Source organism: Ursus maritimus, unplaced genomic scaffold (genome assembly GCF_017311325.1).
Source record: "Ursus maritimus isolate PB19 unplaced genomic scaffold, ASM1731132v1 scaffold_36, whole genome shotgun sequence".
Classification (NCBI taxonomy): domain Eukaryota; kingdom Metazoa; phylum Chordata; class Mammalia; order Carnivora; family Ursidae; genus Ursus; species Ursus maritimus.
Genome location: NW_024426230.1, coordinates 127,352 through 140,939, shown reverse-complemented (window position 1 = coordinate 140,939; position 13,588 = coordinate 127,352). Strand labels below are relative to the sequence as shown.

Below are 13,588 nucleotides of genomic sequence, written 5' to 3'. Positions count from 1 at the left end.
CACTTTCCGTCCGCTCGGCCTTCCCGGCAACAGCCCCGCGGCTCTCCTTCCAATCAGCGGAGAGCGACGCGCGTCCTTGCGGAAGTGACGGCAGTTCGAGTCCGGTGGGGGCGGTGGGAGCGATGAGGGAACTGAGTCGGTGGTAGCCGTTGTGTGAAGATGGAGGTAGGAACCTGAGCGTTAAGAAGGCTGGCGAGAGAGCGCGGCCTACCGAGTGGAAGCAGAGACGGGAAGCCGGGCGGAGAGGCGGCTGAGGGGAGGGGAGAAGAGAGCGGGGTTTGGGAGTGTTGTCAGAATGTCGGGGACAGAATCCGTCGCTCCTTGCTAACTCCCTACTCCCCCTAACTTATCCCCGCGGCTTTCTTTTGGTTTCCAGTTTCCCGGAGGAAATGACAATTACCTGACGATCACAGGGCCCTCGCACCCCTTCCTGTCAGGGGCCGAGGTGAGCACGAGTTGCCGACGCTGTGGGGGGAGGGCGGTGGGGAGGAGAGCGCGGACGCCCGGGCCGGGGACTGGGAACCAGGGGCCACGGTTGGTGTTTAGAGAACAGTGGCAGCTGCTTCCATAGCCTGTGCAGACTAAGGGGAAGGCCCGGGAAGCTGCTGTCATCAGAAAAGCAGGACTTTGGAAATAACTAACCCATTTCAGAGTGATTCTGGACTGGAAGACAGGGTGGAATTGTTTCCTTTCATTGGGGAGAAATAACTACAACAATCTATGGGCATCACAGCGGGAAGGAAATACTATAGCTAAAGAAATTGGGGTAAGGGAGGAGTACTTAAGGGGTTAACTGTAAACGTGTTCATTCTTGGAACTAGCTCTGTTGTAGGGTCTTTGTTTCACTTAAACTTCCTACTCGAGGATTAAAAAAAAAAAAAGTAGTTATGTTTACCTACAAGCTTGTTTTGCTAGTGACAGGATGAAAGGAAATAGTTGCCAGAAAACATGGAGTTGAGTACAACATGTGTTTCTGTTTGCCAGTGACTCAGAGTTTGGGCAGGTTACTTCACTTTTATATGTCACAGATTCCCTCGCTGTCAAATGGCTGTAATAATAGTTTCTTATGATGTTGTGAAGTAGAAGTAATGGTTATGATGAGGTGCTTTAGTATTTGTGAAAAAGCTTTCCTTAAAATATTGTCATAATATAGATACATATCACTTGTTCAGATTTTAGATTTAGATAGATTGCAGGGCAAAATAGAAAGATTTGGAACAGAAAAAAAATAAATTTCCCGATCTTTGAAAAACTAGTCTTGAGCCTAGGATGTCTTTTTTTGAGAATTTTAGTACTCCCCCCGCCCAAAACTGATGTTAACCACTTGCATTAGTGGGTTTTTTGTTTGTTTAGTTTGTTTGTTTTGGCCTGAGAATTCTCAGTTGCTGTTGAGTAGGCTTATCCTGTATTAAACCTTAATATTTTCGTGAATGAGAATTAGATTGAAAAGGGACAGTTGCTAGTTTGATTTCTTTATTGCCATTATTGGTTATTGTTATTCTCTTAAGGAGGGGAAAGTGTGGCTCAAATGAACAACAGATTTAGAAATGATATAAAACTAAATCTCTTTGATGCTTTCCAGTCTCATTGCCAGTTTCTTCTGAATATCTCCATGGTTTAATTTCATTGTTTGGGTGTTGTAAATCTCACATTGGCCTCATCCACATGAATGTGCTTCATTGCCAATTTCTTCTGAATCAGATTTAAATTTAGAGTGTGGTAAATTTCACACTGGTCTCATCAAGAAACTTTCCAGGTTTGAGTTATCCTTTGTTTTTTTATGACTTGAAGAAATTTTTAAAAAAACAAAACTATTTTGCCAAGAAGCTCACAATTAAATTTCAGTGTCTTCCTTTAGCTTAGGTCTTTGTCGTTGCTAACAGTTCTTCTCATTACAACTTCATCTTCCCTTCCCATCTTTTTTTTTTTTTTTTTTTGACCTTTATTTCAGTTGGTTTGTGGTTTTTGTTGCACCTGGTCTTATTGTGAACCACCCCCAATATAACTTAGAACTAGGTAAAGGTGATATTTTTTAACTTTTTCTTTTAGAAAAAGAGTGACATTTAGAGATTTCTTGCAAGAAAAAAGATAGTTGTCCAAAAAGTACTAATCATAAAAAAAAAAATCAAAAAATTGGACTTCATTGAAATTAGGAACGGCTTTTCATCAAAAGACATCAGTAAAAAATTAAATAGGTACACCACAGACTGGGAGAAAATATTTTAACACATATCTGACACATATTCAGGATATATCAAATATTTATGTAGAGTAAAAGAATCCAGTTTAAAAATGGGCAAAAGATTTGAACACACACTTCACAAAAGAGGGTATCCAGATAGCCATTAGGCATATGAAAGAGTGTCATAATCACTCATTGGGGAAATGCCAGTTAAAATTAATGAGCATGACTGTATACCCACTAGAATGGTTAAAATTAAAAACACTGACAATCACAAGATTTTGCAAGGAAGTAGATAACTCTTAATCATTGTTGATTAAAGTGTAAACTGATTCAATCACTTTGGAAAACTGGCAGTATCTGCTACAGATGAACATATACCTACCTACCCTATGACCCAGCAGTTCTACTCCTTGATGTACACTTGAGAGAAATGAGTTTATATATTCACCAAAAACATGTATGTTCACAGCAATTTTACTCATAATAGCTAAGCACTGGAAATAACCCAAATGTCTATAAACTGGTACTTTTGTAAAAAGGGATACTACACAGCAATAAAAAAAGACCTCAACTACTAATAAATGTACCTTGGGTGATCTCCAAAATATATCGTTGAGTAAAAAGCCTGACATAAAAGAGTAGACACTATTTAAGTTCATTTTTTTAAATGAATATAAGGAATGTGAAACTATGGTAATAGAAATCACAATAGTGATACTTGTTATCGAAAGGAGAGTACTGACTGGGAAGGAATATGACAAATTATTTTACAGTGATAGAAATGTTCTGTATCTTTGATCTGGGTAATGGTTAATTGGATGCTTACAGATATAAAATTCTTTGAGCTATATACTTTAAATTTGTGCACTTAAGTTATACCTAAGTAAGAAATAATACTAAAAATTTCTAAGGAGTAAGTATCCAGAGAGGAGGGCTTAGGATCTGTTAGAGCATTACTTGAGACAGGGAAGTTCTATTTGAAGACAGTTTAATCTTTCTGCTTTCCTCATTCTTGTTGGCTCTTATACAATGATACTGTGCTTTGAGCACTTTCAGGAAATAATATAAAGATGCCTATTTTTTATTAGAAAAAGTACTTTTTATATTAGAACCAGTTAATTATTTCAGGCTGAATAGTTAAAATTTTTCACTCATAGCATTTTTTAAGAACAATGAATTATCTTAAGGATCCATTGTACCAGTGTACTGTGAGTAAATAAGTGTTGGTTTAAAATAAATTTTTTTAAAATGAGTAATCTACACAAACTATTTAAAGAAATACCGGGTTATATGTTTTGGCATGGGGAAATCTCAGGAGAAGAGAGAAACATGTTTTGTTTTGTTTTTTTAATTTTTTGGTTCTCTAAATAGTTGAGCATCCTTGTTTATAAACTGTAATTCCCAAATTGTTTCCTCCTTCAAAATGGCCCATGAATTTAACAGAGAAGGAAAAGAAGACTGAATGAGAGGGTAGCTACATCATGTTCCTGTTTTCTCCTTCTCGGTTGAAATCACTTATTTTTACCTGAATATTTGCTACAGTTTTATCTTGGTTTTATATGTGGTAGAGTATGATCTAGTTATGTAGTAGATCCACTAAAATAACTAGATATTCATTATTGGTTTTTCCCCATAATTAATGTTATCGATTATTTGTGGTAGGAAAAGAGCTTTAGAGTGAATCTCTTGTGTTTATTCTAGCCTGTAGTTTATCCCTCTGTATTCTTGATCATTGCTATTATTTTACTTTTTTTACTTAGGGAAGAGACAAATAAACAAAACAACCCCCCCCCCAAAAAAACAACATGAAAGCTATGGATACTGAATAACAAAGCTGTTTCCACATTCCCAGGGGGTGGTGCACAGAAAGAATGCCTTGTTAACGCGATACAATGGAATCTCTGCATGTCTCGTTTTTTAGTGTAGTCCATGAGAGCACTCCAGATGGTTTATGAGGGGTAGTCCTTTACAGAACACTGGTCGCTTGTTTGGGATATGAATTTTTACTCTTTTTCCGTTCTCTTTAACAAATAGTATCATTTTCATATCTTGGCAGAGCTGTCTTTTATTAAGCAGAAAAGGATAGGCATCTTTTGCTTTGTCAAAACAATCTGTATCTTGTAAAAAATTGAAAACTATCATACAACTATTGATCTAGTACAGTAAATGTTTCCCCTGATCCTTTTTCCCATCCCCATAACTTTATTTGCTTGAAAATTTGGTAGAAGTCTTTGTACTCTTCTTCTTGAAAAATCTCACATGAACCTAAACTCAAATTTCAGAAAGAGTCATGGACCTGAAGTTCAGAACTTTCATGCAAGAATTATGAGCTGTGTACTGAGAAAAGTTCAGTTGTTGGGAGATTTTTAGTTTTTCCCATCAAGAACTGCTTGTTCTTATGTTCCTTGTGCCACTCTCATGTTTACATCTCAGATAACTACCAAATTTTTACCATGTTAAGGATCTTGGAGGAGGAAAATGTAGAAATGAAGCTAAGTACATATCTTTTTTTCTTCTGGGAAACTTTTTTTCAGTTTGCCAAAGTGATTCAGAGAGACTAGGCATTTCACAGACATACTTTCTTTTTCTCCCTAGTTTCTACTAGCTGGAAATTTCTTTCTAGCAATGTCTTCTTTAAAATAAAAATGGTGGGGCAGCTGGCTGGCTCAGTCAGAAGAGTGAGTGAATCTCGGGGTTGTGAGTTCAAGCCCCACGTTGGGTAGAGAGGTTACTTAAATAAAACAAACAGAAAAAAATAAAAATGATATTAACAAGACCCTTTCTGGGTCTATAATAACCTTGAGGAACTCTTAATGCATCGTTTAATCATGGGGGGAAAATGTGGGTACCTATTGAATTTGATCTTCAATCAGTTGATATTTACTCTGCAATGTGATAGTTTGGTTGAATTTAAAGTTTCTAAAATTCCAATTATCTATAATTATAGATTATCGGGTCACAAGTTAATAATAATTAGGATATTATCATTAATAGTAATGATTAATAGTTATTAAACAAAATAACAATATAAGGAGAGTACTGTTAGAACTCTCATTTTATAAATGAGGAAAACCCCTTCAGAGTCCTTTAGTAAGTGGCAGAGCTGGAACTTGAATCCAGACCTGACACCAAAGTCTCTTGCAAGTATTTATAATGCTTTTGCTGCAGATGTCACCATTTTAGTTTTTTAGTGTCAAAAAGGAACCACAGCATTTAATGTATCTTAGCTCAGACATTGGTCTGTTAGCTCCATTAATGGTAGACCCATTCAGTATAGTAAGAGTCTGTTACTGTAGTTGAATTCAGAGGAAGGAATTGGGTTTTATAGCAAGCTAATCTTTTTCTTCCTCTCTTGCAGAAAAGGCTCTGTTAGAGCAAGACTAGGAATGTTAGAGAATCAGTTTGCCTTTTGGCTGTAGCTCTTATGAAGGTTTTTCTCCTCGGTATTAACCTTATCTTGGCATTGTTGGGCTTTCCAAAAATGCTGTACAAATCGTAATCTTAATTGTTGTTAACATCATGATTTCTAAGCTAGAATTCTTAAGTGTAGATGTCTTAGAAGAGGATATCATTCCCATGACAGTACTTTTTAGGATTTGCTTCAAAGGAACCTAAAAACAGTAGTCAAAAGTATGATTGTCTGGTTGACAGTGAATTTCTATGGTCTGATAGTTCAGGTGTATTGCAGAATAACTGCTGTCTATTAGAATCTTCGGAGAGTTTTTAAGCGTCATAGGCAAAACAGTTTATAAAGACTGGGTCCTTACTAACAGTGCTGAAAGAGTCACTCATTAGAACAATAAGCATGATAGGACAACTGAGATGGCAAAGATAAGAAACTGAAAACTGTGATTGATTTTGGCAGCCTTGTATATGCCATATGACCAAGGGTATGAGGAAGAGAGGTTTATCTGTAAAATTAAATAGGTCCTAAGAAATTGATAACAAAAAGAGGATCCAGGCTGAAAAAAGGTACGCTGAGAAACTCCAGTACCCAGCCATGTTCTTCACTTAGCAGTATGCGGTTCCTCCTCTTCCCACTAACTTTTTTTCCCTTTTTCCCCCTACAGACATTCCATACACCAAGCTTGGGAGATGAGGAATTTGAAATCCCACCTATCTCCTTGGATTCTGATCCCTCACTGGCTGTCTCAGATGTGGTTGGCCACTTTGATGACCTGGCAGACCCCTCCTCCTCTCAGGATGGCAGCTTTTCAGCCCAATATGGGGTCCAGACATTGGACATGCCTGTGGGCATGACCCATGGCTTGATGGAGCAGGGCGGGGGGCTCCTGAGTGGGGGCTTGACCATGGTAAGGGGCAAAACATTATCAAGCTTACCCAAGCTCGTGAGCTTGGTGGTGTTAGGGGAGATAAAATGACTCTCTCTTCTCTGCTACACTTGAATATTACTTGGTTCTCATTCTGTGTTTAGAGGCTCACCAACAAAGACTTAATTTCCCCTGACGGAAATTTATCATTTGAATCAATTTTACTTGAAAATGATTTAAAATTATAAAATGTCCAGTGTTCACCCGGATATGAAAATGATTATGATTTGGGGGGGTTCCCCTTCTATAATTGCCATCACATCCTAGGATTAAAATGTGAGTGTGAAAAAAAATGTGAGTGTGATAGCTGGCATGTTGAGAGATTTATTCAAAACCAGTCTGAACCAAATGTATTAATTGTGGATTAGTATGTTATAAATCGGTGTATTGGGCTTCCAGCACATTTTCATCAGTAGCACATCTTCACACTATATTTGATGCCAAACATCTCTAACATTGGCATTATTTACTCTTGATTGCCTGTGTGTTGCAACTTTAAAAACCATTATTGTAGGAGAGTACAGGAAGTTTTTCTTTACCCTATGTGTCATCACTACCTCCAGATTACTGAATAATTTATTTGTTCTTTAAATTAACTTGTCCAAAATTAAGACTTCTCTGGTTATTTTTCATTATTTTAGAACAGGCTTTTGAATACAAAGAAGTGACTTTAATAATTTCTGTACTTTATTAAAAAGCTTAATATACTTTATATATAAATTACTTGATGTTTAGTCTTTAAACAATGATACAGTCTGGATAAGCAAGGGTTATAAACTGTCCTGAATTCAGTGGGGGGAAAGAGTGGTGTTTTTTTATATTTAGTGTTTAATTAGTCCTTCTGCTTCTCTCAGGACTTGGACCATTCTATAGGAACTCAGTATAGTGCCAACCCACCTGTTACAATTGATGTACCAATGACAGACATGACATCTGGCTTGATGGGGCATAGCCAGTTGACCACCATTGATCAGTCAGAACTGAGTTCTCAACTTGGTTTGAGCTTAGGGGGTGGCACCATCCTGCCACCTGCCCAGTCACCTGAGGATCGTCTTTCAACCACCCCTTCACCTACTAGTTCACTTCATGAGGATGGTGTTGAGGATTTCCGGAGGGTGAGGCATTCCCTGCCAAAATCAAATCTGCCATGATATTCTGGGATAAAACTCTTGGCATACAGAGCCTACTCAGTATTATTTGCTCCTGCCCTGCCATCTCCTCTGCTCTTTTCTGGGTATGGGGTCCTGCCTCTCAATCTACAGTTTATAATGCTTTTCCCAATCCCCATTCTAATTGGTCCTCACATACTTTACTAATGTCTTAAACCTATTGCCTCTTTTTAGCATTTCTGAAAATTCCATCCATGTGCCTAGTTAGTTCCCCCATATAAAAGTCCTTTTCTTACAGTTCTCCAGACATGATACTTCCTTCTTCCCTTTTGTAATTCTCTTTTCTCCCCTGCAGCAACTTCCCAGCCAGAAGACAGTTGTGGTGGAAGCAGGAAAAAAGCAGAAGGCCCCAAAGAAGAGAAAAAAGAAAGATCCTAATGAACCTCAGAAGCCAGTTTCAGCATATGCTTTATTCTTTCGTGATACACAGGCTGCCATCAAGGGACAGAATCCCAATGCCACTTTTGGGGAGGTTTCAAAAATTGTGGCCTCCATGTGGGATAGTCTTGGAGAGGAGCAAAAACAGGTGAACAAAACATGGAGGGACTAGTGGGTAGTGAATGTCCTAGAAAGTTTTAAGGGGATAAAAAACTAAGTTTTAACTTTTTAAAGTTGTTCTTATTTAATATCGACTATTTGTTAATAGCATTCACAGATCATACTTTGTCTTAGAAGTTACAGCCATCCACTGAATCTAAACCCCATTTTTTTTCCAATTTGTAAAATTAGGCCATTCCTTTGTAAATTGCATCTCTAAAATCCACTAGCCTAAGTTTGAATTTAGAGTTTAGTTTATGGTTTTCTCACTGGCCTAGTATAAACTTGAAAACTATAGTTAATCTCTCTAAATTTAATATGGATTTAAAAAATAGTGGTGCCTGGGTGGCTCAGTTGGTTAAGTATCCAAATCTTGGTTTCAGCTCAGGTCATGATCTCAGGATCATGAGACTGAGTCCCACATTAGGCTCTGCACTGGGTGTGGAGCTTGCTTAAGATTCCCTCTCTCTCTCTCTCTCTGCCCCTCCTCCACTTCTACCCCCACCTCGCTTGCTCTCAAAAAATAAATGAAAATTGTAATATTATGTAAATATACGATAGTTAGCATTGAAGATGGCTAGAATTATCATTGCCCTAGACTCACTAGGTCTTGTGTCAAAGTGAGTCTGCTACTTTAATATATGAAACAAAAAACTGAAATTTATAACTTATAGCAGCTGTCTGTTGCACTCAACAAACCACAAATTCAATAGCTCTAAATAGTGGCAGTTTATTATTTCTCATGATAATGCGAATTGGTTAGATGGTTTTTCTGATGTTCTTGCCTGGGCTCATTCTTGTGGCTGTAGTCAAATGATAGCTGGTATGGCTGGCCAAGGTGACCTGTTCCCATGTCTGACTTTGGGTGCTACTTGTTGGCTTAGATTCCTGCCCATTCACATGGCCTCTCATCCTTCAAAAGGCTAGACTGGCTTCCTTATATATATAGCAGACTTAGAACAAGATCTCTCTCACTTCAGCCACCTCCTTATGGTCAAAGCAATTCATAGAGCTATCTCAGATTCAAAGGAAGGGGAAAGAGGTTTCAGCTGTCGATGGAAGAAAAAGTATGCAACATGGGAGGAATTCTTGTGGCCATCATTGCAAATAATTTGCCACATTCCTTAAGGGAGAGTATACCCATCAGACACAATCCCAGACTAAGCAGACTATTGATCTTATATAATGTTTGGATCTGGATTTTTTGTTGTTGTTTTGTTTTATTATAAAAGTGGGCATGGGTTGGTGCTAGCTTTAGAAGTGTAGTTGTTCTGGCAAGTCTTGCTGATTGGCTGACTTTCAGATGCATGGTCACTGGAAAGTCTGCCATGGAGGCTGTCTTCATTACTAGCTTCCAGAGGTGTATTCACTAAAAAGTTGTCCGTATTTAACTGAGATGAATTGTCATTCACTGATAAATAATACAGAATTATTAGTCTTTTCTAGGACTATCGGGACTTTTTCAACAGTCTCTCCCTTTCCTGTAGGTGTATAAGAGGAAAACTGAAGCTGCCAAGAAAGAGTATCTGAAGGCTCTGGCTGCATATAAAGACAATCAAGAGTGTCAGGTGAGCGCTATTTACAGCAATAAAAAGATTTTTGGTGCTACTTATTAGCAGTTATAAGAAGTAAATACCACCAAAAACCTGTGGGACCTATTAATACTATGTTGTATTAAAATCTTAAAAGTATATAACAGGTTTCCTATTGTTTCCAACATAAACCTTGCCACAGTCTTTTACAGGGACTTATTTACTCCCACAGCTCTTTTCTTTCTTTTTTCCACTCTGTGTATCTTTTCTTGGGAGGTGATTAGAGTGACTATGTTCTGGGGAAGAGAGTACATTTCCCAATGACTTTTTTTTGGGGGGGGGGGGTGTCTTTTAGGCCACTGTGGAAGCAGTAGAATTGGATCCAGTGCCACCGTCACAGACTCCTTCTCCACCTCCTATGGCTACTGTTGACCCAGCATCTCCAGCACCAGCCTCAACAGAGCCCCCTGCCCTGTCCCCTTCCATTGTTGTTAACTCCACTCTTTCCTCCTATGTGGCAAACCAGGCATCTTCTGGGGCTGGCGGTCAGCCCAATATCACCAAGTTGATTATTACCAAACAGATGTTGCCCTCTTCTATTACTATGTCTCAAGGAGGGATGGTTACCGTTATCCCAGCCACAGTGGTGACCTCCCGGGGGATCCAACTAGGCCAAACCAGTACAGCCACTATCCAGCCCAGTCAACAAGCCCAAATTGTCACTCGCTCGGTGTTGCAGGCAGCGGCAGCAGCTGCTGCTTCCATGCAACTACCACCACCCCGACTACAACCCCCTCCACTGCAACAGATGCCTCAGCCCCCCACTCAGCAGCAAGTGACCATTCTGCAGCAGCCTCCCCCACTTCAGGCCATGCAACAGCCTCCACCTCAGAAGGTTCGAATCAATTTACAGCAACAGCCACCTCCTCTGCAGATCAAGATTGTCCCCCCACCCACTCTGAAAATGCAGACGACCTTAGTCCCACCAGCTGTGGAAAGTAGTCCTGAGCGGCCTGTGAACAACAGCCCTGAGGCCCATACAGTGGAGGAGACCTCTCCTGAGACAATCTGTGAGATGATCACAGATGTAGTTCCTGAGGTGAGCCTGTTTTCAAGTCTTTCTCCATACCAGTAGCTAGGTAGAATTATTTTGGTTGACCCAATAAAAGTGGAGGTTGCTACAAGCATTTAATGTCTGGCAACCAGGAGTTCCTGCAGGAGTTCCCTGTGACTGTGACTTGTCCTACCCAAGATAATCTGTAGCGTTCTTGGTGAGAAACATTGGTGGTCTGGGACAGACCACCCCTTAATTAGGCAAAAGTCATACCGCAGTTCTATGCGAGAGGATACAGCCTAAGCATAGAGTTGTTTTTCAGAGGTATCTATCCAAGGATCCTGAACTTTGGAGATACAAGTTCTTCCATTTCTCCTACATCTCTGCCGCTTGGCTTGATGTTTTAAGTGGGGGATGGATAGCTTGAAAAAAATTGATTCATATCATTGAATCTTTCCAAAGAGACATAAACAGATGCCAATTACCCTCGTTTTAATCTGTACATCACCAGTACTCATTTTAAATAAATTATGGGTCTGTTTTGAGACTCCAGGTCCACAATTAATGAAGCCATCATTTAAAGAAAAATAACCCCCCTTCAGCAGGAAACTATGAAACCTCCAAGGTCTTTCCCTTTTTCTAATGGCATATTTTGTCTCTCTTGGCCCTCCCAGTCCTAGTTGAGGTAAACCAGACTCTACTCACACTGTACTTTTGACCTTTTCAGAGGAGTATTATTCAAGTGTGGAATAAAGTCAGTGATAAGATTGAAGAGTACTAGCATGTGGCCAGCATTCCGCTAATTGGAAGAATCTTCATGTCAGTGCTTGGCAAAGTTCTAAAGCTGCATATAGAGGGGGACACCAAGGACACTTTTAGAACTCTGTCCCTGTATGTGAAGGATTGTAATACCCGGTACTGCATTGGCTCCCAGTTAATTTGACTAGCAGGCTAGTTAAGTAGCAATCTAATTCGTCTTTGGTGCTCTCTTCCTCTCATAGGTTGAGTCTCCTTCTCAAATGGACGTTGAATTGGTGAGTGGGTCTCCTGTGACACTCTCACCCCAGCCTCGATGTGTGAGGTCCGGCTGCGAGAACCCTCCTGTTGTGAGTAAGGACTGGGACAATGAGTACTGCAGCAATGAATGTGTGGTGAAGCACTGCAGGTGAGCTTACAGTTTCCCTTCTTGTAATTCATGTATTGCTCAGTTAATTGCAGGAAAACCGGGTAACCCTGAGCATATGTAATCAGCATCCCCTGACCTTAGGTAGACTAGACTGCCGTATGTATGTCTGATTATAGAGGCTACTAGAAAAGCTTCCCCTGCTTAAAAAGAGCTTACATTTGCCACATAGACAAAGATGATACCATTAGCAGTTTTTGCTTTTTGGTTACATTATGTTCAGTTACATATGCTCTTTCAAAAAATTGTAACACCTTAAGCTGTTAGTGACTATGGATATGAGTTTAGCTTCTCTCCTTAGTGCAAATCCAGCTACTCAGGGATTAGAATTTGAGGAGAATCATTATGCTAAGTGGTAAGTAGCATAAGAAGGTGCTAAGTGTGGCAGGAGAAGGGGTGGGTGGTTGGGGCAAGAGAAGTTCTGAAGATTTTGCCCATCTCCCCAATTTTCCTGGGATTTACCTCTATCTATGAAAGTGTTGGTATTTCCTACATCAAATCTGCTTCAGTGAATCAGGATTGCTTAAGCTTAATTAAGGCCCACCGCCCTTATATCTGTATTGGGTGACATCATTTCATCTTAACGAAGCTATTTAAGACACAAGTCAGAAAGACTAGGCTGTAACTCTAAGTTTATGTGTCTCTCTTCTCTCTTAGGGACGTCTTCTTGGCCTGGGTGGCCTCTAGAAATTCAAACACAGTGGTGTTTGTGAAGTAGTCCTTCCTGTCCTCCAAGCCAGTCAAGACTTATCTGCGGGGAACCTAAGAGCCTCTTTTTAAAAAACAAGCTGGGCTTCTGGTAGTGCCTGATTTCAACCCATGATGGTCCTTCGTGCTTCTCCCCTTTTCTGTCTCTTCAGTAGGGGCCATACCGTGGAGCAAGGCCGCTGAGTTTGCTGTAATCTGGAATTGCTTTTTACTTTCAAGTACAGGCAGAGATACCAGTGATAATAGCAGAGGAAAGGGTGAAGGGAATATGAATAAGCAGAACATGGGGGTGGTGCTGGTGGGGGGTTGTTTGAGGAAACTCAGGATAATGGTCATAGGACATGCCTAAACAATTATTAAAATGATGGGAAAATATTCAGCTTTGAGCCTAGGCTAAAACACCGTGTGCATCCATTTTAAAGGGGATAAAAAGTTGCATTAAAGGTTATCTCTTAAACAGGAACGATTGCTATCACACCTATACATTGCTTTGAGAACAAAAGTTTTCAACAGAGCAGGCACCCTGGGCTATAGGGAAAATACCATCACGTGGGAGTTTCTTATTTATTTCTCTTTACAAATAATGTTATTTCTGTAGTCGGTGATTCTCATCCTTGCACTTACCACAGTTTATAAGTGTAAGAGGCAGGACTCTATATCCTTAATATAAGAGGTTTTACCAAAGTCTAAAGAAGTTGTGTTCACTTGTGTTTGATAAAATATCTTTTAAAAATAGGCTAGAGGTGTTTTCACTTACATAATATATAGGCTAATTCTTTGTACACCCTAGGCATTTATTTAAATTTAATCTAAGATGTGCTTATCTCATTTTTCTTGGAAATACGCTAAACAGACAAGCAAAGCCACATAGCTGTAAAAGAGTAAACAA

General features: G+C 39.5%; 1 protein-coding gene across 1 annotated transcript; it reads left to right on the top strand.

The window, feature by feature from the left end:
- The first annotated feature begins 38 nt into the window (after window positions 1-38).
- On the top strand, window positions 39-13,384 carry TOX4 (TOX high mobility group box family member 4). Its single transcript, XM_008711134.2, has 9 exons — window positions 39-165; window positions 377-445; window positions 6,256-6,498; window positions 7,371-7,631; window positions 7,981-8,211; window positions 9,710-9,790; window positions 10,110-10,853; window positions 11,810-11,973; window positions 12,649-13,384. Exons 1-9 carry the CDS (start codon window positions 160-162, stop codon window positions 12,707-12,709), a joined length of 1,860 nt encoding a protein of 619 aa, XP_008709356.2. The 5' UTR covers window positions 39-159; the 3' UTR covers window positions 12,710-13,384.
- The last annotated feature ends 204 nt before the right edge of the window (window positions 13,385-13,588 follow it).

What these genes read in the sequence shown, in the direction of transcription:
- TOX4 (XM_008711134.2), top strand. An exon ending in GTGTTGAGGATTTCCGGAGG is followed by an intron (nt 7,632 to 7,980) that starts GTGAGGCATTCC and finishes TCTCCCCTGCAG; the next exon opens with CAACTTCCCAGCCAGAAGAC. An exon ending in AAGACAATCAAGAGTGTCAG is followed by an intron (nt 9,791 to 10,109) that starts GTGAGCGCTATT and finishes GGTGTCTTTTAG; the next exon opens with GCCACTGTGGAAGCAGTAGA.